General features: G+C 41.5%; 1 protein-coding gene across 1 annotated transcript in view; it reads left to right on the forward strand.

The window, feature by feature from the left end:
* The window catches only part of TBC1D22A (TBC1 domain family member 22A), a 119,170-nt gene that overhangs the window by 85,502 nt on the left and 5,931 nt on the right, over positions 1 to 27,737 (forward strand). Inside the window, exon 12 of the mRNA XM_083463612.1 lies at positions 5,865 to 5,960. Within this exon, the coding sequence (XP_083319738.1) occupies positions 5,865 to 5,960 (96 nt within the window). The remainder of the gene's footprint in view (positions 1 to 5,864; positions 5,961 to 27,737) is intronic.

Here is a 27,737-nt window from a genome sequence, read left to right on the forward strand (position 1 = left end):
CACCCAGCACCTTGAACTGAATCTGAAACATAGCATAGGAGCCTTCTCTTTGGGCTGACCAGATGTTTTGAACTACAGTTCCTATCATCCATGACTATTGGCTGTGCTGGGTGAGGCTGATGGGAATTGTAGTGAGAAGACTCCAGTACAGAGTCTATGCAGAAGCTGCAGTAGTGGAGTAATGTTTAATGATCAGGAATTGAGCTTCTGCTTTGTATGAAATCTAAATCTTTCAAATTGAGAGTCCAAAGGCATGAATGAAAGTCGCTCAGTCTGGCAAGTGATTTCCTTGGCAGCCTGCCCAGTGCTTCCAAATCACCTCCCTAGCTCTCCCTCTTGTCATGGATGTTTGGTTTCTGGTCAGATATATGGGTGACTGTGGCTTTTGGGTAAGCAAGGAAGTTCATGGCTTGTCTTAAATGTGCAAGATCGATCTTGTCCACATCAGTGTTAGCTGTTTCTAATTAGGACCAGTTTTTAAACATTTTAACCCAGCAGAACTAGTCGTTTTTGTGTGTGTAGAGCTATAAATGTAATAGTAATGCTGCCTCTATAAGGCTTGCTGTCCTTGATTTATCATGGTTTTTCTATGGGTAATAGGAGAAGCACAGAATAATGCTACATTTTATGTAATCTTGTGTTTCAGACACATGACTCTTCAACTGGATTTCTTTAGAAACAGTTAGAATTCTAGTTTTTTAACCTGCTGGTCAGCGACTCTTGTCTCCCTTTTCTTATTCCAGCTTGTTTTTTTTATAATTATTCTTTCTTGTTTTTATAATTTTGCATTTTAGCTATTTTTAAGCTGCCAGTCTATGGCCGTAATAAACTGATTGAGTGATTGCAAAGCTATAAGCGCTGGAAGTAAATGAGAATTCAGACACCTACAATACTACCCCAGTTTGCTTATCTCTTCAACGTAGAAACCATGAAGGTTCCCATCCCCTAAGAAAGCATAATAAGTGTTTGATAGTTTAGGAGGTATGATCTCTGGTTGAAATTCAGAGCATCTTATTGTTAATAGAATGGGTTCTAGGATTTTTCCTCTGTACTTTCTCAATTGCAAAATAAAGCCTGTCAGTTTTATCTGTGTTATGATGCTACATCAGTTTATATCCTCTCCAGACCCTTCTCTTTAAACAGTGACATGCTCTACTTTATATTTTATTTATATTTTGTATATCTTCCTCAGCATCTGCACCTGAGAATTTTAATTTTTTAATTTTTTGTCATTCATTCATTCATTCTGCAAAAGCGAGGGTGTGTGAAAGAATGCCTTCAATTGAGTCTACTTATTGCTATTCGAACTGTGTGACTCTGTTTCCTTAGCAGGACTATTGAATCCTTGGCATTCATTCCCTCATGCGGATGTGATAACAGAATAAAGAAGCTTTACAGCTGGTTGCAGTCAAGTAGCAAGGCCATTGTAAAAGCTCACAAGAAAATCACTGATGAATGCCATTACCGCTGGTAGCAGGTTTAACAATTGGGAATACCTATATTTTTCCCTGGAGGGATGATCAGTTACTGCAGATGTGTCTTTCTGATATTCTTAAATGGTTTATAAATTGCAGGATGTTTGTTGGAGAGGAATCTGCAAATAACAATTTAATGTGTTTTAAGAAGGGAGGAAATATTATGTAAACTTGTCATTTCTCCCCTAACGCTAAATGAAATGTCAAGTTGTCAACCTCTGTTTATTCTAAAGGGGGGGGGGGCAGAAAAGAAAAGAATTGTGGATACTTGCATTCTTAGCCAACCGTATTATCCGACAATCTCAAGTTTAGGATACAGTGGTACCTCTGGATGTGAACGGGATCCATTCTGGAGCCCCGTTCTCATTCTGAGTAGAACGTAACACGCGACTGCACGTCTGTGTGTGCGTGGGTTGCGTTTCGCCGCTTCTGCACATGTGCGTGATGTCATTTTGAGCATCTGCGCATGCATGAGCGGCGAAACCTGGAAGTAATGCGTTCCGTTACTTCCGGGTCGCTGTGGAGCGTAACTTGAAAAGGCTTGACCTGAAGCATATTCAACCTGAGGTATGACTATATTGCTATATTCCAAAGTAGAAGATGCTTTTGGACTTCATTCCAGGAACATCACACCTTTTGTGAGCTTAGAAATGTTCTTTTCCAGTTGAAACAATCTTGGTTGGTGAATGAGCTTTGTTGAAGGGCTATCAGAGGCAGTTGCTGTTAGATTTATTTGAGCCTGAAATTAACCGTTTTAATTTCCTCTACCTAGACTAGACTCATACAATTATTTCCCCTGAAAGTTTTCTACCTTTCAGAGGGTAGGAATTTTTGATGACAAAAAGTCATTCAGAGTTCGTATTGTCTTACATATTTAACTTCTACAGTGTGGTACTTTAAAAAAACAACACTTGAAAGAATACTGTTAATATTTGATACTTTAAGATTCATACTGCAGATCTAAAATGGTTACAACTTTAAAAGTTATTAGAATTGATATAAAAATGGTGTTAAGTTTGTAGCCCCTTCCAAGGCTAAGAATTGACCCTTTAAACCAGGGTGGTCCAGCGTGTGGCCCTTGTTGCCTTTTTGGCAGCCCTCGGCAACATTTGACACTCCTCCCAGCCCATTCACTGCTTTCCCAAGGCTGCTAAAGCAAGGCACTGGGCTTTGGGAAGGAGGCTCTGATATGGTCCTAGAGGCTTCCTGACTTCTTCTCAAAGCCTAGTTAGCACTTTCCCAGCTAGGACCCTGCCAGAGCCTCACACCTCCTTCCCAAAGCTCAGTACTTAGCTTCCAGCTTTGGGAAGGCAGCACGAGGGCTGGGGTGTCAAATTTTAACTTTGCTATCCTCCCCCACCTGCTGCATGGCATGGCAATGTGCAGCCCGCAATTTCCGTATTGAAATACACTTGCAGATGAGAGTCTGAAGCTCAACATCAAAAAAACGAAGATCATGGCCACTGGTCCCATCACCTCCTGGCAAATAGGAGGCGAAGAAATGGAGGCAGTGAGAGATTTTATTTTCTTGGGCTCCATGATCACTGCAGATGGTGATAGCAGCCATGAAATTAAAAGACGCCTGCTTCTTGGGAGAAATGCAATGACAAACCTAGACAGCATCTTAAAAAGCAGAGACATCACCTTGCCGACAAAGGTCCGTATAGTTAAAGCTATGGTTTTTCCAGTAGTGATATATGGAAGTGAGAGCTGGACCATAAAGAAGGCTGATCGCTGAAGAATTGATGCTTTTGAATTATGGTACTGGAGGAGACTCTTGAGAGTCCCAGGGACTGCAAGAAGATCAAACCTATCCATTCTGAAGGAAATCAGCCCTGAGTGCTCATTGGAAGGACAGATCGTGAAGCTGAGGCTCCAATACTTTGGCCACCTCATGAGAAGAGAAGACTCCCTGGGAAAGACCCTGATGTTGGGAAGACTGGAGGGCAGAAGGAGAAGGGGACGACAGAGGACGAGATGGTTGGACAGTGTTCTTGAAGCTACCAGCATGAGTTTGACCAAACTGCGGGAGGCAGTGGAAGACAGGAGTGCCTGGCGTGCTCTGGTCCATGGGGTCACAAAGAGTCGGGCATGACTAAACGACTAAACAACAACACCACCACCAATTAAGCAGTATTCTATAGATAAAAGCAATTTCTTTTTCAACTGTTGGGGCGCATTGTTACCACGATTACTACTTTCCCACCAGTCTACATCCATCCCCTGATTAATTCATGAGATTTTTGTGGGCCAAGTCTGAAATAATGGCTTCGATTTCATCCACAGAAGCGATAAACTTTTTGCAAGGCAATGTAATATTTGTGATGCTAACCTTCTAAATGATTTTTATTGATGATGACAGATGCCTCTGTGGTGATGCGCTCCGAGTCATGCCTAATATGTTCAGAATAAGTCTTCTGGAAGGCTGTACATCTGTCTTAAGATCTTTTGCTAAAATATTTAAATCAAGGTCATTGTTTATATTTGATATTTTTTATTTTTTTAAAAAAATAGCTTTTAGCTATTGGCCCGCTGTTTTCTACATTTAAAGATGAAACCAGTCATAACTTCAAGGGCTGCAAATGGAAAGTTATAATAGGTAGCAGGTGTTGGGAAAGGCAATTATGCATTAGGTGTTTTGCTCAATTTCCAAAACTGTCCAAGACTATCCGTTTGAAATACTTTGTAGCCTAGTTTTATCTCTGAACCATGATGAATTCTTAAATCTAAAGGGAATATGCATTTTTCCTTTAATGAATTGAATACTTAAGCCCATTTGATTTGATTTAAAAGAGCCTAGGAAAACAGTATTGGAACGCAATGTGGAAAGGGAAAATATCAGGAGCAAATGGCATGTTTTACAATTATTTTGAAAGAGCCGTTTGGATGTAGCTTGTATAACAGCAGTGTTCACTTTTGGTAAAGATTATTTGAAGGTTCTGATGAACTTTGTGCTCAGTTTCTTCTCTGGCTTTGTTTAGTTCATCTTGGACCTAGACTGGAAACTGCTTATATTTTCCCCCCAACCTCCATTTGAGAACATTAGAGCTTGCTTGGGTCAGAAGTCCACAATGTCCACAGTGAAGTCCACAAATGGGGCTTGAAGTGTACTAGCACTCTTCTGCTATTATTCTCCAGCAACTGGCATTCAGTGGCATACAAATAATAGCCCCAATTGCAATTCGCCCTTTTCATAGCAGTTTTAATTGAACTATCCACCATGACCTCCAGATTTTCTTGCTTAGTCGCCATCAGTTCAGAGCTCATCAATGGATGTGAGGGGAATTCCATGTTTCTCAGTTTAAATGCCAGGATTTCACTGCTCATCCCAGTCTCCTCATTATTTATGAACACTTTAAATAACATTGGGAATCTCACTGCTTACTTCCATTGTGAGTAGTGTCTGTTTGCTTCTACCACCTATTTCCTGTTTATCTAGAAATAATCCATAGGAGAACCCCAACTGCTAAGTATCTGCTAAGTTTACTCAAACCTTTGATGGAGGGACTTTGTAGAAAGCGTTGTGCAAGTCCAAGTACATCATGACATACTCAAAGATGTCAAATACTTGTGACAGAGGATTTAATGGTGCAGAAACAATGCTGATTCTTCCTCAGCAAGACTTTTTCTTCTATGTGCTTAGTAATGTGTTACCTGTAATAATAGTTTCCACCAATTTACCTGGAAAAAAATCTAGGCCAACTGGCTTGTAATTACCTGGATTTCTCTTGATATAATGGTATTGTATTGAGGACATTCAACTTCCGAAGCTCTAATGATCTCAGCTTCATGTTGATGTTAAATAGTTTGGGAAATAAGATTTATCTCTGTGGTATCCCACAAGCTGGGTCTCAAGGGGCAAGCACTTCCTTCCTTTCTGACAGGTAGGAATGGAAGCATCACAGTGTGATGCTCATATTCTCAGTTTTGGCAGGCAGTGTATAATGTTACTATTCTAAATAGTGACAAAGACAATCAAGAAGTCAAGGAGAACAAACAGGATTAAAACCCCACTGTCTATTCCTCTCAACAAAATATGGTTCACTGGCACAATTAAAGCAGTTTTCAGAACAAAGACTGACACCAGAAATCTTTACTTGATGCTTACTGCAAAGCTTAATTGATATAGCATGCCTTTTATATAATTGGAAAGAGTACTCTGAAATAGTGTTGGTTCCTGGTGAGCAATTCCCCACCTGCAATAAAGATAAAATTATTTGGAATCTGATTTTGGAGTTTGATTTAATAAGTCAATCATAAAAATCAGCAACAATTTTACCTCCTGGAGATAATTAACTTTGGAGTAACTAGAAGAATGACAGAATATAATAATGAATAAACTGCAGTTATTGTCTGGTTATACATAAATTCTCTTTCTCTCTTTCTCAGTCTGAACCAGAGGGATTTTCTCACTTCCATTTATATGTGTGTGCTGCCTTCCTTGTCAGATGGAAGAAGGAGATCTTAGAGGAAAGAGACTTTCAAGTAAGTGAAGTAGACTTTGTTTTCAGGAAAAGAAATAAGCAGACATCTTCCTTGAAACTGTTTCAGATGAAACTATTTTATTTATTGAATTTATAGATTGCTTTTCACCGCAAACGTGGTTTACAGCAGCAATAATAAACATAACATAACAAAAAAAACACACACGAAAACAATGCAGCACTAGAATAATACATAGTGTACTATGCAGAGCAGACTCAGCCATCTCCTACAAAAGCTTGGGGAAGAGATGAGTTCTTAGTAGGCAGTTTGGCCATCTGTGCTTCCAAGGAGAGAGAATTGCACAGCTGAAATGCAGTACTGAAACCAGATTGTAATGGATCCACATAATTGGCTCCATCCTAGTACACTTGAAGCTGTGCCGTCACCACCCTCCCAAACACCTTGCCCAGGAATGGGATATTGGAAATTTGATGGTAGCTCAGGTTCCAGGGAGGACTTCTTAAGAACCACTGCCTCTTTCAAGGCAGCTGGGACTATTTCCTCCAGCAAAGAGACATTCACCACTGCGATGAGGGACAGTAATCGAGGGAGTATGCATTTTATATGGTTTGTGTGACTGTGTTGCTGGCAGGCTTGTTTCGTTGTCGGAGTACCGACTCGGCTTATTCCAGGTGAAAAGAGCAATGGCCACTTTGCTATCTGATACAAAGCTGGCTCATCTGGCCCACTGGAGTTTTGCAGAAAGATAAGAGGGATGTGCCCTGTCTCACATATGTGATCAAGGGCTGTTGGGTTACCTTCACTGTCATAAATCTTGCCTGGATGCATTGTACATACAGAGGTAATTTGGAGTGGCTCCTGGTCTCATGGAACTTCAGACACATGCTATGTTTCAGCCAGCCGGTCACATGGTCACTTTAATTCTCCCTCCCCTTTTGAAAATTATTTCTGGGACATAGACACCTGAACTTCAGGGGGTTCATCTTTAGATCTAAGCTGATCAATCAAAATGTCCCGAGTTTTCGGCTGCAATAAAATACGCTCTTGTGAACTTACCACTTAGTGAAGCAGTGGCCAACATAAAGCTGCTATTATAACTTAAGCTGAGGTCAGAAAGAGCCGTATATCACTCACATTAATAAAGGTAAGTCTAGGCATATGTTAGTGTGGTTCAGAAACCACACTTCCTTCAATTTCAGCCATTATACCGTTCTACATAGAATTAATATGTCAAGTCATTTGTTCTCATTGTATTTTAATGTTGAATAAGTTAAATTTCATGCACAATTATTTTATCTCCTGGCACCGTCAAGCGTTTGCATCTATTTTTCTTCAGTCCTGTGAAAATCTCAAATGTCCCAGCTTTAGCTAAAGAAATGAACAATAAGTCAACGTCAAAGTCATGGGGGTGAATATGAAGGGAGTCATCATTTAGCACTGTGATCAATTAAGCATAGACAATGTAAATTAATGAATTTTACATCTTGCACACAAATCATGAGACAGGTTGTACTGCACTTAGAAATGTTCTACATTTATCTACATTAAATCTACCTTTTCAGAAACTTAAATAGAATTGACACAAATGTTCAGTAGTGAAGGAGGGGAATATTCTGATTTAAACATCTAGTCTATTTAACCCAGTATAGCTATAACATGCCATTCCCATGACAATCTCCAGCTAAAATGAGATCATGGGATGGGATTGCCTAAGACATTCTGACCCTAGGACAGTGGCTACAATTAGCAGAATCACTTTTCTTACAGCCTACTATGATGCCAAACTTTAGTTTAGGCTGTAATATAGCAAGTCGTGTGTGTGTGTGTGTGTGTGTGTGAGAGAGAGAGAGAGAGAGAGAGAGAGAGAGAGAGAGAAGTGGTGTTCTTTCTTATCAATCTACCTCAAGAAAAAAAATGATAGCAATAAGGAGATATCCTAGGTTTTTTTATGAACTGGATGTGGTTGTGGTCCTAGAAGAATCAGGAATGTAGTTAGGGGTGTTTCTGGAACTGGAGAGACTCCTAGAACCACTTACGGTGTCTTTTTTCAAGAATGTGCCTTTTACCAACTTTTATGCTCTCCGACCTCTAGGAAATGACAATCTGGCTTGTGAGTTGTTGTGCTTTCAAACAGCTTTTTATTTTCTGCTTTTGATATATTACATGTATCCGACGTTACACTTCTGTTGATCCTATTCATTTTATTTTGTAATTCATCGTGAAACTCAGAATCAATGTTTACTAGGATGTACATCTTTATTTGTTTAAAAACTTGGCAGAATGTTCTAGGCAAACTTTGCTCATGCATTAACCTTACAATCACTTTATTTGAAGTAAGTTTAACCTGCAACATCTAGAAAATGATTTTATTGTTGCGTTAGCAGAGTTGCCCTCTTTCTTCTCCTTTTGTACCTCTGTGTTTGCTCTGAGAGAAGATGCAAAAACAGCATTAATGTTTTATTATATTAGCTTCTATTTTATCAACACTTTCAGAGAGTGGAACTTGCTTTCCAGACCAATTAAATGGGCTCACTTAAAAGATTGTCTTATATGTCAGCATTTACAGTATACAAGTTCTATATGGAGCTGCCCAAGCATAAAGTTGAATGGTTATTCTCTAAGCCAGTATATATAAAAACTGGTATAAAGGCCTGCCAAGAACTGATTGGATGTATTTTATCGATTTGTTTAAATGCTGCCATTATTATTCACTTCAGGCAGGTACCTAATTAGATAATCACTGTAACATAGCAACCTAAGAAGCATATCAGCAACATATCACTTCACTTTGTCTCTGAAGAGCTGCAATTATAGCAGTTTCAGGGTCGGAAGGTGGCCTGAAAGAAAACAAAGGATTGAAAAGGACAAAGTTGTATAGGCTAATCTGCACCTAAGGGCTTTGAGGATCATTCCACTAACACTAGCTTATGCAACATTTCATTTTCGAGCCTACTCTGTTCTACGGAGTCTCTGATCCTAACATTTTAATCCCATAAAGCATAGGTTTAGTGTGTAATGCCATCTTTCTGCACTGTTCAGCAGTTTAATAAAATGCAGATTCCAATAGACTCTCTTTGAAACTTGAATATTTCTAATATGATTAGGTCGGGGCTATTAACCTTGTAATGTCATTGGTCAGCTCTTGGTATCTGCCCCAGGAATGCTTTTTGAATTCTTGAAATAGCGAAACGCATAATGAAGTGCAAGGGTTTTGTCTCCATTAATGATTTTATTTTAATTGAGGCAGCGTGTTTAATATGGGCTAATGTCCCTTATGTGATTGTATTTGCCCAAGGATTTCCTTGTGGTATTTGAAAGAACTGATGCAGGATAAAAAGTCTAGGCACTGACAATAAAAAGTGAATACCAAATCAAAGTCTTGGAAGAAAGTCTGAGGAGACAAAGAATATGGTTTGCTTTGGTCTTAGCTCTAGAGCTGATTTTAAAAAACCAAAACAAAACAAACCCAATTTCTCAAGTTACTTTCATTAGGATGTTTCCAAGAGATGGCAGCATTCAGGCCATTTAGTGCTCAGCTGTTAAACATTTTGCTCAATTGAACACTGATAACTTTTCGCTCAGGGAAAGAAAATCCCATGCACTTGTATTTTGAATCTGTCACTAGAAAGCACATGCACAATTCCATGTTGATTGGTTCTGCTGTGTTGTGAAATGCTAAACAGTTTTGTAGCAATAAACCCTTGTCAGGGTATGGATCCTAGCAGATCAGAGTCCTAATAACTTGACAGTTCCAACTGTTACCAGTCTTGATCAGTTGCCCTGTTAAATACAAATATGCGAATTGTAGTTTTCAGGCAAATTACTACCTCTTGTTGGATAACTTGTGGGTCAGATTACGTTTTAACAGCAACAGTTAAGGACAAATAAGGACCATTCTTGAAATCCCTATTTATACAGGCTTTTTCAAGGGGGTTGTAGTCTAGCACAGTGTTTCCCAACCTTTTTTGGGCAAAGGCACACTTGTTTCATGAAAAAAAATCTCGAGGCACACCACCATGCCAGATGGGAAAAGGTCACTTTTTACTTATGTAAAAAAAAATAAAAAAATAGTAACAGCATAGAAGGTAATGGTTAGGCTAGCATCCCTCTTCCAAATATGCTAGGTTTTTATTTGCAGGGACTGTTCTACATGGGAAAGCATTCAGCACTGTCATTCTCCCATCTGCCATCTGAATTGGTACTATTCTGGGTCAACTTACTCTGCTGCATGTGTAGATGAAAATGGCACCAAGTGTGGGGGAGGGGGCAGAACAGGTTTCAGATACAGGATATTAAGCATACACGTACTTCAGATTGAACTGGTTGCTTGCTTTGCAAGTTTTCATTTCCCAAATGACTGCCTTGGCAAGCACAATACCTACCAGGCTCAATGCCGGTCTCGCGCTGCCGCTTCCCGCGCTCTCAAGGACCCGGGAGGAGGAAGGCGTGAAGGGAATCCCGAAGGCGCGAAAACCTCGCGCATGCGCAGGCCTTCCGCCTGCGACAGCCCAGTAGGCCGGCCGAAGCGAGCGGCGATGGGATGTGGGAGGGAGCTCGCTCGCCGCCCCGCGTGTGCCTATGTGGGGCACGTTACAGCCCCGTGACGTCAGCGCCACGCAGGCAGCCAGGCAGGCAGACGGCGAGAGCCCCGCGCTGGGCGGCCTCTCCTCGCCGCCGCCGCCCCGCCTCTCGCCGCCCGACTCCCTCCCACGGCACACCAGGCAACGTCTTGCAGCACACTAGTGTGCCATGGAACACCGGTTGGGAAACACTGGTCTAGCACAGTCACCTACTTCTAGGGAAGAACGGTGGTAGCCTCCTTCTCGCTTTTCCCAGGCTGTGTGGTGACCGTGTGCCTCTTCCATTCAGTAGAGACAGAGCAAGGGTTTCTGCCTCCTCTTGCTGAAAGGCTGCTCATCTGCCCAACAGCCTGAATATCTGTTTCAGGGGCACCTCCACCTTTTGAAATCAATACTTTAAATAGAAGTCTCAAAGTTCAAGGATGTCATATGAATGCCTAGAAAATCCTGTCTGCAAAAACTCAAGCTAGGAAGCGGTTAAATAAACTCGACCAAAATGACCAATTTCTGGCTACAAAATCCTGTTGTATCTTAAGAGTTCTGTGCTGTTGACTGAATGTATTGAGTTTGGACTTTTGGGATGGGAACTAAGTGCCTCTGTGGAGCCCCATGACACTTGGGTTTGAGTCAAGAACCAGACGGTTGCTCTTGGTTGATGGTAAAAATTGAAATGAAACACAGCAGTTCAGAAGTATCCAGTAAGCAGTGTTGGTTCAAAAAACGCAAGCGCACACTCATCGAAAACTCGATTCTGTGTCTGTTTAAAATGTGTGATGATTAGAAAACATTATTTCATTTGAAGACATTGATGCTACTTCAGACAAATGAAGATGATCAAACTTGTCTAAACACGGTGTTACAAAGCTCAGGGAAGCGAAATAAAACATTACGTTGAACTATTATGTTCAGCGTATTTTGAAACATGTGAGTTCTGAATTGTTCAACAAAGGTGGAATATTTATTAGTCGTTTTAAGAACGGGATTTTTCCTGATATTGGTATATATCCACTGATAGCAGTCTGTGAGCCGGCAGAGGATGCTGTTAGCAGAAAGCATGAGAAACGGTCTTCACTACTTCCCCCTTCCTTCTGCAGTCACTTGTGCATCCTCTCCCACCGCCCCCCCCCCCCAAATCTGCTCAAGAGTGTTTGGCGACCTTTGGAGTTACATTGTACTCACTTCTCCTTCCTCCTGTGCCTAGTCCTTTGAATCTTCTCCTGCCTCCATTTCTATCATGATATTTGCTAATTTTATTACAGGGCCATTTCCCATTCCTCATTTGGTCACATTCCCAAGGTAAAGCTGAGAGGTACTGACTGGCCCGAGATCACCTAGTGAGCTTCATGTCTGGCTGCGGTTTTCAGGCCTGATCTCTCAGGTCCTACTGCAACCTTCCTGGCCAGCTGCTTTTACACAGTATCTCCACAGCTCCCAGCCAGATTTAGTTGAGACAATTGGTCCTTTACTGTGTATAAAACACTTCAAACATTTATAAATGCACAACGTTACCCCAGAAACGATGTGATTTTTCCACATTCGTATGTTGTTGTTAGATTTAAGCTTTTCCAAAAGGAAAATAGCTTCTTCCTAAAACTATTTTCTCGGTACCGTATTTCTTTTAAGGTCCTGCTTTCCTCATTTGTCCTGTTGCTATTCCTTGCACCGTTTGCCTATTCTCCAATAAAATAATTGGATCATTCCTTATTAAATCTGTATGCTTTGCTTGCATTGGGCTAGGCTGTTTACATTCATAGTTGAACACTGGTACATGCTACTTACAAAGGACATTGCATAGCCTTCACTGAAATATGTTAGGTTACGCTCATCTTAGACCAGGGATAGGGAGCCTGTGCTCTTGCCAGAAGTTGCATGACTGTATCTCTTATAATCTGTGACTATTGGCCTTGGTGACTTGGGCTGATGGGAGTTGGAGTCCATTAGCACCTCAGTTCCCCACCTCATCTTATGCCTTCTTCTTGCTCCATATGCTTGGGAATTGGATAGTGTGTGTGTGTGTAAATTCATATGTAAATTGCAATTTTGATCAGTATTCCATATAGATTTTCTTTACAAATGTAAAAAGAGAAGAAAGTCTGATCATTTAATGTGTTTATAGAAGCCAGAGCATAAAAACAAATTGAGCCTCACAGCAACTAATAAAACAACCATCCTATTACAGAGAAAGCCAAGATGTTCTAAAATGTGCAAATTTCAGAAGGAGTTTGTAAAACTAAAATAGGAAGGTATTTACTGTACCTCCCTATTTGCTGCGGTAATAGTCATTTGTGCCAGCATACTGAGGGGAAATTAGTACTACTATAAACATGGGTCTAATTTAGAGAATGGCCCCAGTGACCTGAAAATATTTAATTTGGCCAACTTCATGAATTTAAAGTAGTTCATTTAATAAATTGGGAGCAATTGCAGTGATTAAAAAGCATGAATTCAGCAAGGAATTACATATTATTGTACAGTGGGATATATTTTTGCCCACGCTGAATTATTGCAGTATTTCAGCTACAAAATGAAAACTTGCTTTTTACATCAAGGTTTAAAAAGTGTGTGCGTGTGATAATTGTATAAAATCTGTGTTATCACTTCCGCCATGGCCATGAGCCCATGTTGTAGCCGTAACAGTATATGGTCATTCTCCGCAGCAATAGCAAACTCTTCTAGGCCAAACTACACAGGTGTCATTACCTGCTTGGCTCCACCAGGAACCGAATTTGGCAGCCCCAGGCACAAGAGGAGGAGGAGGAGGAGGACCAGATGACAGAGTAGAAATCAGCCACTCAGGAATAGCGATCCTCCCCTTGTGACTCTAAATGTCAGGGAGGAGGAAACAGATCTGCCAGTTCTCTCCATCATCCCTCCTGCAGAGTGCACAACCTGGTCAGGGAGGGAGGAAGGACTTGGACCAGCCAGAGGAAGAAGAGGTGTCAGAACTGGACTCAGGTGGGTAGGAAACAGTCTCGTTGCTGAGGACCAGATGCCACATTTGTAGGTGGGATCAGATGCACTTTCCATGAGAGAGTGGGTGTACACATCCACAGTAGGATGACAGAGTTAGAGTCCTGGATATAAGCCCACCCTGACCCTTCTTTAAAAGCTTGGCAGAAGGGACACCTCAACTGCTGGAGAGTTGAGTGAGCTTTGTCCTATTGCAATAGCTATAATAAACGCTGGGCTCTTAAATCTGGATGCTGGACTTCTTTGGCTTTTCAAAAAGTGGTTGTTCCTCCACCTGGGTAACAAACAAGGTGGTGCAGAGGTGAATTCTTACCACAGTTAGGAACCTCTTGCCTTGCTCATGCGCCTTGAAAGCATGACTTCTGGGCCTTGGGCTTGCTGTTGAGCTGGTACCACTGTTAGCCCAAATAAAGATCTCTTCCTTACTTGCGAGTAAAAGTCACTGCTGTTGCATATTGTGACAAGAGCTGGACAAGAAGTTAAAATGCAGGAGTGTGTTTCGTGTGCTTCCCTAAACGCCCAACAGAGACCTCAGTTATGACTCGGTTAGAGAGGGAACCTTCCACTGGTGCCAATTTGATGTCTGCTTTTCTGCATAACACCTGCATCTTCTGCAAGAAAGAAAACCATATCCAAAAGCAGCATGGAAACTGCTTATCAGCCTTCTGAGGCTGCTATCAGCGATGCTAAACGTGTTGCGGTTATCAAAGCATTCATTCAGGTTCATGTTATCATGTTTCTTTTTAGAAGTTCCCATGCCAGCATGCTGTTTGCTGCATATGTGATAAATTTCAGTAAGTGAAGTCACTGTTGTGCGGCTGCTATTTATTTAACTTATTTAATTCAGTATCTTGAAGTGCTTTCACAGTAGAAACCTCAAAAATAAAAACTACTACCGTATTTACTCGAGTCGAATGCGCCATCAAATCTAATGTGAATCCTAATTTTTGCAGTGTAATTTGGCAAAAAAAGTGCACATTAGAAATCCCCCAGCCCTACTGACCACCTCAAACTATCTTGTCTTACGGGAGGGGCTGCCTCCTTTTTTACAGTCCCTACCCTGCCACCCCTCTGACCCACAGGCTCCTTCACCGTGTGGGCACACTGACTGGCATGCTTGGGCTGCCCAAGCTCAGTTGTCCACCCCAAATGCAGCCCAGCAGCCTCCTGGCCTCCTCTCGCCCGGATTCACCAGTTGCGCAGCCCTCAGCTCCGACTAGTCTGGCTGGGTGGCAGCTGTGTGCGAGGTGGCGAGGCACGTGAACTGAGCAGCACAGTGGTGCTGCGGCCCGGCCAGAGGAGCGGAATGGAGCAGCACGCCCCCAGCCCAGTGGCGGCCAGCTGGGAGGGCGCACCTGGCCCCACACAGCCGATTTGCACCCGGGGGTACCGTATTTCCTCGAATGTAATGCTCCATCGAATCTAATGCACACCTTAATGTTCGCAACATACTGTATTTTTCGCTCTGTAAGATGCACCAGACCACAAGACACACCTAGTTTTTTAGAGGAGGAAAACAAGAAAAAAAATACTCTGAATCTCAGAAGCCAGAACAGCAAGAGGGATCGCTGCGCAGCGAAAGCAGCAATCCCTCTTGCTGTTCTGGCTTCTGGGATAGTTGCGCAGCCTGCATTCGCTCCGTAAGACGCACACACATTTCCCCTTACTTTTTAGGAGGGAAAAAGTGAGTTATAGAGCAAAAAATACGGTAATTTGGCAAAAAATGAGATGTGCATTAGACTCGAGTAAATACGGTAAAAAACATTTCTATTTTTTAAAAAACAGAAAAGCGGCTTCTTAAATAAAAGCCATTTCAAATCCAAGACGGATATAGGCTCTGGGATAAAAATGTGCACCCTTGTTGAAAAAGGACGGTGCTGAAAAGACACCAGAGGTGGCATGTAATGGGGATGCTGGAACGTATTGGCATACTGTGCACCTACCAGACTATTGTTGTACAGTCTTCCATCAGCCTCTTCCACTGTGTCAGATGGCCTCTGTTTTTAATGTTCTCATCAACCTTTGTTCTGTGACGAGTTCTGTCCAGAATCTGTCAATCCGGTGGATGGAGTGAAGACTGTTTGATATGGATTGATTACGAAGCCAGTCATGGATTGAATGGAACAGCTGCATCACCTGCAAGTACATAGCTGGCGCACTGAGCACATCCAGTAACTGCAAAATAGTTAAGCGTGTGACTTCAGTTACATGTAGGTTCCAGTTACCAATACATTTAGCATGAATGTGCTTCTGCTATCTCAATGCTAAATCTATAGACAAACAGCTTTAGTTTTTAGCTTATATCAGTCTTTGCATTTCTATAGTTCTGGCTGAACATGGTTTAGTGCTGTATTTTCTCTCTCTTTCAAAGTACATGCAAATAGGTATTGTAGGGTCCTAATGTATTGTTGTTCTGCATTTTCAGTAAGTAGGTCAGATTATACCTTAGTCTTTGGATGCTCGCATTATGTCTCATCTGCTATGCAGTCTTCCCTGAAATTGATCAAGGCTTCTTTCAGTCTCTGCTTGGCTGTGGAAATGCGGCCGAGTCGTCGCTGCAGATTCTTCTCAAAGCTGCCACTGTAGCTCTGTCTTACCTTCCCTCTTCTCTCATTTGTTTCACAGCCGCAACACCTCCTCTAGGACAAAAATAAAAATAAATAAATTGCAGTCTGCTCCTTCAGGAGAAAAGTGCAGTTGAATCCCTGCAGTCGTCACAAATAAAATGAATGATTCACAGATATGGCAGGGAGGAAGTTAGGAAACTAAGGGTGGAAGGAGGAGTTTATTGCACCCAGAAAGGGTTCCATAAAGAAATGGGTGTGCAGCTGATTGTATCCAGGAGGTAAAAAGGAGGTATAAAGAAAAAGGAGGGAGTCACTTTCTGATATCATGTCAGGCAGAAGGGAAGGGATCTAGACTTGTATTAGTATACTTGTTACCATTCACCTGAGAGATGATTTCTGCATGCTGTATTACCAGAACAATAACAGAAGCTAAGATATGACTGGGACACGGATGGGGCTGTGGTCTAAACCACAGAGCTTAGGGCAGGGGTAGGCAGCCTAAGGCCCAATAGCCTTCTCAGTCCGGCCCACGTACGGTCTGGGAATCAGCGTGTTTTTACATGAGTAGAATGTGTCCTTTTGTTTAAAATGCATCTCTGGGTTATTTGTGGGGCATAGGAATTCGTTCATATTTTCCCCAAAAAATATACTCCGGCCCACCACATGGTGGACCGGCCCATGGCTGAAAAAAGGTTGCTGACCCCTGGCCTAGGGTGTGCCAATCAGAAGGTTGGCAGTTCGAATCCCTGCGACGGGGTGACCTCCTGTTGCTCGGTCCCTGCTACTGCCAAGCTAGCAGTTCGAAAGCATGTCAAAGTGCAAGTAGATAAATAGGTACCACTCTGGCAGGAAAGTAAACAGTGTTTCTGTGCGCTGCTCTGGTTCGCAAGAAGCAGCTTAGTCATGCTGGCCACATGACCCGGAAGCTGTCTGTGGATAAATGCCGGCTCCCTCGGCCTATAGAGTGAGATGAGCACGCAACCCCAGAGTCGTCTGCAACTGGACTTAATGGTCAGGGTTCCCTTTACCTTTACCCTTTAAGATATGACTACACTCGGCGAAACTAAAGGTTCTACAAAAACAAGGCTTATACCTTCTTGAAAGCTGAAGCTATGTACAGCATATCCAAAATTTGCTTCTTACATGTCATGTGTTTTTGTGTTTTTATATTGTCAATCGCAGTATGAAAACATAATTAATAGAAACAAACAACATTTTCTTTTCAAACCGAAATTTCACATTCTGTGGCAACTGAGCATGCACAGATCTCATTGGCCTTTTGGCAGGGGGATTCCCCACTCCCCAGATTCTGTTATTTATTTATTTTTTCTTCTGCCAACCTTGGAGTTCCTCCAAGCATACCGAGCAAAAATTTACCCCCATTCCTGTCAGCTCTCACCACCTGAGTTTACCTTTAGAGGAAGTTGTGGTTTTTTGGGGTGGTCCCCCCCCCCCACAGTTTGCACAAGAATGGAGTCCAGCATATCACAGCAAGGTTTCACAGCTCTCAGTTGTGGCATAATATAAGAAGAAGAAGAAGAAGAAGAAGAAGAAGAAGAAGAAGAAGAAGAAGAAGAAGAAGAAGAAGAAAATGGCTGCGCCGGTTCCCTTGTTTTTTTACACGGACATCTAAGGCTGGAGCTAGGTTAAATTAAAGTTCAGCCATTTCAGGGCATTTGATCACATTTAACTGGCTCATCTTTTCAAGCAGTAAAGGTCAGCTTCTGTTTGTGCTCTAACTGTCCGATAATCTGTGAAAACCACTTTTGTGTGCATTTATTGTTCAGTAACCACATAAGGCAAGTTGCCATGTAACAGAGTTCTTGGCATTTTGTGACAAATATATGAAGTTTGGGCATGGCCCTGAGCAATGGGCTCTTGTTTCAACATGTTTGATCTCTAGAAACAACAAGAAGTATCCATTGTATTTGAAGGAGATAAAACCAGGGGCGCGGGTGGCGCTGTGGTGTATCCACTGAGCCTTGGGCTTGCCGATCAGAAGGTCGACAGTTCGAATCCCTGCGACAGGGTGATCTCCCATTGCTCGGTCCCAGCTCCTGTCAACCTAGCAGTTCGAAAGTAAGTAGATAAATAGGTACCGCTCCATGGGAAGGTAAACAGCATTTCTGTGTGCTGCTCTGGTTTCGCCAGAAGTGGCTTAGTCATGCTGGCCACATGAGCCGGAAGCTGTACGCCGGCTCCCTCAGCCAGTAAAGCGAGATGAGCGCCGAAACCCCAGAGTCGGCCACGACTGGACTTAGCTGTCAGGGGTCCTTCACCTTTACGTTTAAAACCAGAAAAGACACACATGCTGGGGTACAGTAGACAGCCTCTTCTGTGAGGAGAGAATACTTTGTGTTCACAAGTGATCTGGGCAACAAAATGGGCATTATGGAGTTAACACAGCCAGCTAATAATTCTCTTTCCCAGGTCATTTACTTATTCTCCACCTTATTCCCCAAAGAAAGAAGCAATCCAAAAATTCCCCTTAGGATTCCCTCCCTTTTTAAAAAACAACAGCTGTGACATTCTCCTAAGCATTGTGTTAGCATCCCTTCTTGTCGTTGGTAGCCTTTTAGCTACATAAATGCAGTAAATAATCTAGCCCTAAGTTTTCATTGGTGGCACCAACAATGTGTGATGCTCGTCCTGGTGAAATAAAAGAGGTCCCATCAGTATTGGCATTCCACCAGCTCTTGAAGACACACCTGTTTAGGCATGCATCTCCCTAAACTCCAACTTTCTAATTTATTTGTTTCAATAGTTTTTAACTGTCTTGTTTTATTATATATTTTAAGTATGGATGTTTTTAATGCTGTGATACAACTAGTTTACTGTGTATTTTAATTATCGATTTTATAGTTGATTGTAAACCACTTAGGAGCCATTTTCTCATTTAGGCAGTATATAAATATGTAGAACAGAAGGAACAAACCATAGTAGTATTATTAAGTATAATTTTACTTGCCTATAATAGTCAGCATGTATTTACCATGTGTTTTGAATCTAGTTCTGCACAGTTTCCTGTGGTGTTTGTTTGAAGCCTCTTCACTGGAGCTCACAGGATATCAATTTCTATGTTTTACCATTGAGCTCAAGGCCTAGTTTCTTCCAAGATTTACTTTTAGTCGCAATAATAAAAATTAGTAAGCATTCCAGATTTCCAGGAATTATTTCAAAACTCAATTGCGTTCTTGCTGTGTAAAAAGGATGAAAAGCCGGGGAAAAAATAGAAAAACCAGTTTTCCCATAAGGCCTGGAAACACAACTTTATGTAGCTGCTTTTTGGCTAGGAAACGATTTCTATAAAGTCTGTCTTAACATTAATACCCCATTCCTGTACCTATTATTCTCACTAAGGCCTATGAAACTCTTGTATAATCCTTGAGAGATTTGTTAAACTTGAATTGGCTCTAGCTGAAATCTCAAATAAGAATACCGAGAGGCAAGTGTTGTTTGTCCGGACACGTAGTTTATCTTCTACATTTCTGCACTTGATTTGACCGTGATGAAAGCTTCATCATAAAGTAATGCAGTAACAGCATCAGTGTGGCAGAATACCAGCATGAGTAACCAGCACGACGCAGCAGGCATACAATTGGGCTTGCCAACTCTCTACTGCAACCAGCCTACCTCCGCAGCACGTACAGAAATAAATGAGGTGGTGGTATGTTTGGATTGGCTCCAGCTATTCAAAATGGGCTGAATTCATGCTCCACTGATGATTCAGGCATGTTACCTTGTCTCTCTCATGTCTTGCTCAATATGTGCCACCGTTTCCCCTGAGCATGGATATTTCTTCGCCAGTAAGTGATGCGTCACCGCTGATCGCTAAATGAACTGCGCGGTTAAAATAATCTAGCACTTTTCTTCTTCATTATTTCATTTTGTTTCCAGAGATTCCCTTCAGAGATAGTGCACTTCGCCAATGATTTTGAGCGCTCCCCCTTGCTTGAGCCTTAGCAAGTGTGCACACAAACACATTTTTAAATGCACAGGCGTCCCTTTGGCAAAAAAAGGAGAAAGCTTTTAGAAAATGCTGTATGTAAAATTCCTCCTGGTAGTTAGTTTTTAAAATAATGACTTTCCAGATTTTTTAAGCAGAAAATTACTGGCTATTCAAAACTGAATTGAACAGTTCTGTTCCCAGTTACTTGGAAATCAGCCTGCGTTGGTTTCTAATGGCAAGAATAATTGGTTCAGTGTTCAGACTTGGATGTCTGTATACACAAGACACTCTTTAGATCATACTTCTCTGCACTGTGCTGTCTAGCAGCTGCATACCTCACAGTAAGGCAACAATAGGCTCATTTTCACTAGTGTTAAACCAATCTAGGCTAAGTGCATGAGACAGTTGTATGCAATATCGTTTGTACTTCTTTGCAGCTGGGCATGATGGAAGTAGTTTCCCTGTCTTTTATATATACTGTATATTTTTATTGCTCTCTTGCCAGGCACAGTGGCAGGACCCTAAAACCAATGCTGCAGAATCCAGTGACAAATTGTGCAAGCTTACAAAGACATACCGTCCATCATTTGTCTGATGAATATAGGGATGGTCTGTCTGATGATGATGATAATTTATTTATACCCCACCCATCTGATTGGGCTGCCCCAGCCACTCTGGGTGGCTTCCAACACATATAAGAACATAATAAAACATTAAACATTAAAAAAACCTTCCCTATACAGGGCTGTCTTCCGATGTCTTTTAAAGTTTGTATAGTAACTTATCTCCTTGGCTCGGTGTGTGTGTGTGTGTGTGTGTGTGTGTGTGACATAACGCCATATCCTCCAATGAAAATAAGGGATTTCTTAAAGAAAAGTGGGACTTTCCAGGATCAGATCCAAAATTGGAATGGCTTCTGTAAATCAGGGCTCTGAGCAAAGGACTATTGATAGGGCTGGGTGATATCTGGTTTTCAACATCGTGATATATCACCAGCTAAACATCACAATAAACTCATATATTGCAAGGTCTGAAATAAGGGTGGATCTATGTAGAGGCATTGGCTGGCTTCAGGGTTTTTCCCAAATCATGATTTTTGCATAGTGTGTGCGCGCACAGACACACACCAGGATCTGTGAAATATTGCCAGGTCAAAAATGATGAAATTGCTATCATGATATGTGCTTCAAACCAGTTTTGGATGATATATTGATATATCGCCCAGCCCTATTGATAGCAGGTAGGAACAAATGAGTTTTGCTTTGAATTTATGGGGAAAGAGCTTGACAGTCTTCACTCTGCTCACTGGAATCTTTCTGAGATTCACTCTTTTCAAAACCCTTTGCAAGTACACTTTTAATCCTATTTGAGCACCTCTCTCTAACTTGAAGGTTCTGACCTTTAATATGTAATGAACCTGTAACCTCAAGGGGCGTGTTTAGCTCCCTCCTTTTCTCTACTTTTCCATCTGGCTTTTTATGATAACTGAGAGAGTTCTATGCCCCAGTTTATACTCTCACTGTTGTTACATTGCGGTTTATATTGACTTTTATTATTGTGATTTCATTGTTTGCATTTTAAGGGTATGGTTGTCACCATGGAGTCTTTTGACCAAAAAGCAGCATAAAGAATAACCTCTCTAAAAACAGCATGCTGAAAAATGGGTTTTCAAATGTATGGCCAATCAGTGTTTGTACCACGTTACCATTTCATACAGTGTGACAGAGTTCCTAAACGCTTCTGGGAGATAAGATACACACTTTTTTCTTTTTTCTTTTTTTAAAAAAATTGTATTCTGCTTCCCAAGACACAACAGTCCTGTCTGGACACCTAATTATATTGAAATCATTTTTAGATGTCTTTACGTATTTTAACAGTTTTATTCTGATATGCTTGCTGTCCTGGGCCCCTTTGGGAGGAAGGACGGAATACAAATTGAATTGAATGAATGAACGAACTAACGAACGAACGAACAACCATACACACATCCCAGAATAAAAACTAAATTCAAAGCAGAAGTTTAAAAACACAAAGAACATATTCAGGGAGCAAAACCCCCATCTCCCTTCTGGTCCTCTTGTAAGCTTTATAAAGTATAAGCCAGCTGATTCGAAGGGCTTTCCTAGATCTGTTTGCCGTGCTTTGCAAGTCCTGGCATTCATCTGATTGTGCAGGGAAACATGGTCCATATGGACAACTTGTGACAATGGATGATTGTCAGATGGGCGACCCCACACCCCTGTCAAGCTTGGTCCACAGAGGAAGTGGGGAGGTAAGCTGGGTCCACTTCTGCACCGCTTGTACAGAGGGAGTTCCATGAGGGCTGGTTTAGGTTATAGATAATGTGATTTGTTCATGGGTGCTAGGCACACTAAATTACTGCTTTGCGTGGGCAGAAGCAAAGTCTCCTGTAAACCTTGGCTGGGGTTGACAGCTGCACTCACAAAAACCTGGAAAGAGGCGGTACAAGCCTCCTGCAAGCCGCAGCTGTGTTTGTGTGTGTGTGGCATGCTACATCACTGCAGGATAGCTCAGTTGGTAAAGCATGAAAGCCTTAATCTCAGGGCCCTGGGTTCAAGCCCTATGTTGGGCAAAAAGATTCCTGCATTGCAGAGAATTGAATGAGATTACTCTTGTGGTCCCTTCCAACTCGTACCATTCTATGATACTATTACTACATACTTGAAGCTTACATAGGCAGGAGAGAGATTATTTTGGCAGCTCAGGAATTTGAAAGTTTCCAAGTAATTCCTGTCAAACCAGCAGCAGGGATGGGGTGAGATTCAGATGGCCTTGGAAATAAGCCAGACCATATTCCAAAGTCCCATAAGTTATTCAGGTCATTTCCAAGCCACTATAATGCTCTGCTCATGCTCCTCTCTAACATGTGCTATTTCGCTTCCAGAGCATACTTCTATAACTCATGGTTGGGATACAGTATGGAGATTTCTACTGCACACTGAAGTATAGGATTGCAATCTTCTCTTCATTCATCTCTGAAAATTCTAAATGCTTTTATAAACCCAAATCATATACAGTGGTGCCTCGCAAGACAAAATTAATCCGTTCCACGCGTCTCTTCGTCTTGCGGTTTTTTTGTCTTGCGAAGCAACCCTATTAGCGGATTAGCGCTATTAGCGGTTTAGCGGCTATTAAAGGCTTAGCGGCTATTAAAGGCTTAGCAGATTAGCGGCTAAAAGGCAATTAGCGGCTTAGCGGCTTAGAAAAAGGGGGGAAAGCGAAAAAAAATCGGAACACTCACAAGACGTTTTCGTCTTGCAAAGCAAGCCCATAGGGAAATTCGTCTTGCGAAGCAGCTCAAAAACGGAAAACCCTTTCGTCTAGCGGGTTTTCCATCTTGCGAGTCATTCGTCTTGCGGGGCACCACTGTATGTTTTACAAGACGGTCAGATGAAATTGCTGAACTTTCTATCAGGGCAGCTTAGTTAGATTCAGAACATCTTCCCCCCTAACATTGTGATGAGTGCATTCATTTTTGTAAGTGCCGCAGAAGAACTACCTGGTGCATTTTCCCCAATTTCAATATAAAAAGCCCCTTTAGGAAAAGCAGGGGATAATCTAAATAGTGCTGTGTGAACAATTTAGTTGACCTGCCCGACTTAAATAGCCAAGCAATCGTTTTGTTTAGTTGGTAATTCAAGGCTGTCACTGGAGATGCCTCACTTGAAATAAAATTGTTTTCTTTTCTTGTTTCTTTCTTGGGTAGAAACTGAATAACAATGTCAATTATTGTCTTTATCAGTATGTAGCCCCCAGAGAAAATGGAAATCACAGGAGCCCTGTATACTTAGCTACACAATTCAATCAAAGCTGCTGATAAGAGGGCAAATAGAAACAAAACAAAGAAAAAAGCTTTTGGAGTATGAAATGGATAATATGCAATGAGGTGATGGATGCCTTTCTTTGCAGAGGAACTATTTTCTTTTCTTCCTTTTTTGCATCTAGCCCCTTATGGCTGGCTAAATGCTGGCGCATGTAGATTTTGCTATCTTACAACAAAACTGTCAGACTGCTACAGCTGGATTGAAAATAAGCAGAATTATAAATGTGTGTTGCTTTGTTATTAGGTTGTAAACAAATTAGATTTCGAATTCCTTCCAGAAATGGAGTTTTTAACAGATTATCTATTGTTGTAAGCTCTGGTTGACTCTTGCAGGCGTAACAAAATGGAATGATCTTTCCACAGAATAGCTAATTACTTCATGTCTCTGGGCACATGGGTAAAAGAGGCCCATGCATTTTTGCAGAAATCCACTCCCTACTACCCCCAAAATAATAATAATAATAATAATAATAATAATAATAATAATAATAATAATAATAATAATATATTTAATTATTTATAACCCTAACCCTAACCCTAACCACTATGGGCGGCTTCCAGAAGAATATTAAATACAATGATTCATCCAGTATTAAAAGCTTCCCTAAACAGGGCTGCCTTCAGATGTCTTCTAAAAGTCCGATAGTTGTTTATTTCTTTGACATCTTATGGGAGGGTGTTCCACAGGGCGGGTGCCACCACCAAGAAGGCCCTCTGCCTGATTCCCTGTACTTTCCCTTCTTGCAGTGAGGGAACCGCCAGAAGGCCCTCAGCGCTGGACCTCAGTGTCCGGGCTGAACTATGGGGGGTGGAGACGCTCCTTCAGGTATACTGGGATGAGGCCATTTAGGGCTTTCAAGGTCAGCACCAACACTTTGAATTGTGCCCAGAAACGTAATGGGAGCAAGTAGGGCTTTCAGGACCGGTCTTATGTGGTCTCGGCGGCCACTCCCAATCACCAGTCTAGCTGCCGCATTGGAGGACTGCGTTAGGCATAGGGAATATGATCTTGGCTGCATAAACTTTCTTTTTCTGCCTTCTGCCATGGTCAACACAATCATGTCATGTATTCTCCTTGTCATCACTAGAACTGTTTAAGCCTTAGAGATGTCATCAGGATGGTTGGTGTACTGATCAGCTGTCTGAAGTGATGCCTACACTCCATTTTCTTTCCAGATCACTGAGATCTGTTCAGCATTTAATGAACCTTTGATCAGCATGGGGGGGCTTTTTAATTTCGGTATTTTTGTGGCTTGCTGTGGCAACCTCCTTTGGGTTCCATTGACCTCTTCGAAATATGCTGGATTCCTTTCAGTTACTCTGTCTAGCACTCATTCCACAGTTGTAAGAAATCAATCCTTTAATGTGGTCAAACCATTACACCCCAGCTTCACCCCAAGTTACAATACATAATCTCCTATATCCCTCTGTGCAGTTTTACTGAAGCCTAAACCAAGATTTTGTGTCCTAAAGGATGTCTAATCATGTTTCCATGCTGTTCGTGGGTGCTATGCTATCGCTGTTACATTAAATGACCTGTATACATATTTCTCTTCCCTATTTTATTCTTACCATGACCTTGTGAGGCAGATGCGGCTGAGACACAGTGTGTTGCCCCAAGGCCACGCAGTGAGGTTCATGGCCGAGTGGAGATTTGAACTCTGAGCTCCCAGGTTATAGTCCAGCACTCTGACCGCTACTCCACTCTGGCTTCCTATAATGGTAGAGAATCTTGTTGGTTTCCTACCCTGTCAGGTAACAGGAAACCTATTAGGCCTCTGTAATTAGGATTCGTAATCTGGTGAACCAGGTTCGATTCCCCGCTCCTCCACCTGCAGCTGCTGGGTGACCTTGGGCTAGTCACACTTCTCTGAAGTCTCAGCCTCACTCACCTCACAGAGTGTTTGTTGTGGGGGAAAGGAGATTGTTAGCCGCTTTGAGACTCCTTAGGGTAGTGATAAAGCGGAATATCAAATCCAAACTCCTCCTTTTCTGTGTAATTTCGTGAACCCAATACTACCATGCTTGCAAAGATATACAAACAAACATTCTTTATTTCAGTCCAAAGACCCACAAAAAACAGTTTTGAAAGCAAAATACAGCAGGAATACCGAGAAAACATTCAAAGGCAGTCGCTATGTTTTATCCAGAGCATGTTGATTTCTAACTCTTACTACCTCCGAAAGAAATTTTGTCACGGCCAGGGTAATGTTATTTGTCTTGTCTTTGAGAATGTACATTTCCCCCATGTGACTTGACTAGGCTTTTCTGGCAATGCTCTTGCAAGACTTTTGCTAAGAATGGGGAGTGAAGATAAAAAAATATTCTGCAGATGGATTCCTATTAGATAAAATGGAGATCCATCTAAGATTATTTTTCAAAATACATTGCACAGTGCCCTGAAAATATGCGGCTTTGTATGTGATTTGACGTATAAAAAGGGAGAAGAAGAAAAAAACACCACCCGTCCAATTGTTAGCTTATTTTCTGCATCCTTTCATGAAACTGCTTCCCCTGGAAAATATGAAATTAATCACATGGAAAATATATCTCCCTATGTTATCAAAAGATTAATGGAAGATTGTTCTGTCAAAGTGTCACCTTTTCAGTTTCATCTTGTTGAAAACTGTCATCCCTAGTTGACCAATTTTAAATGCTGGCAGTGGAGTCCAATATAACTATCACTTATTTTCTATTTTTAGAGGCTGGTTCTTCCAGAACTTGACAAGGTTTCTCTCTCTCTCTCTCCTCCCCCCCCCCCCACCGACTAATAACAGAATTGTCAAAGAAATCAGCTATAAAAGACGACATTTGCTGATTCGTTCAGGGTTGAAGCATGGTATGTTTCTGGATCCACATCTGTGAGATCAGAGATAATTTCGAGGGAGATGAATAAAAGAAGTCATACCACACTGTTCCAGCTTTGAATATTGAAATGTTCTCAGGGTGGTGACATTTTAAAAGGCATTGCAGGTGTGCTACATAAAAACAGGAAAAATAGTTTTTGTGTGAAAGCAAAGTATCGCCATTCAATCTGATGCAATGGCATAGAAAATTTGGTTTTTACGATGTGTTCTGCATGTGTGTGTGTGTCACATATCTGCTTTAAGATCTAGCTATTCTCATTGGTGTGTGGACTGACCTTTTTTGTCTAAACACAGTTTAATCTTTTCTATGAATCATGCTTGTGTTCTGTTTGATCTATTGGTTGAAAGGTCAGGGAATGTGAAAGAAAGGTTAAAAATAAGATAAGAATGCTCCTTTTATAGGCAATTGGCTTGCAAGAAACTCGCAGACTCCATTGAAGGATCTAAAAATATAGGGAGGAAAAATAATCCCTGAATTTTTGGTCTTTCTAGTTGTCATGAAGAAAAGTAAGAAAGTTCAGCATTAAATCAGACTACCAAGATTTAATAAGCTGGATCTTGAGTCATTCAGCATATATTGATTGTTTTCTTGTAAGCAGTAAATGGAAAGAGGAATTAGACCTGTTAAACGACCAGGTGGAGTTCGTAAGTGACACTGATTTATGGCATATCTAGAATGTGTGGCTCCAGATTCGCCCAATTCAACTTACCATTGGCATTTTGAAGTATTTCATGAATATACATTGGATTTCCACTGAAAGCTTTTTACACACGCATTTATAGATCTATACTCATTGTTACTGCTAGTATCCTATAGTGTTAAAGAGCCCAGCAGCAACATTTTAATATTAAATTATAGGTGCAATGTGTATAATATTTACCATAGTGCTGATGTATCCAATGTCCTAAATAATGTGTACATTCCTGTTATTTCCATAAGCTGTGAAGGGCCAGAATTAGCTTTCCATAGCTCATGAGATTACTAGCTGGTTCCTATTCCACCTGCCGTCGAACTCCAAAAGAGCATAAGTGGTGTGTT

The sequence above is a fragment of the Podarcis liolepis genome, assembly GCF_965112155.1.
Source record: "Podarcis liolepis genome assembly, chromosome: 10".
NCBI classification, from domain to species: domain Eukaryota; kingdom Metazoa; phylum Chordata; class Lepidosauria; order Squamata; family Lacertidae; genus Podarcis; species Podarcis liolepis.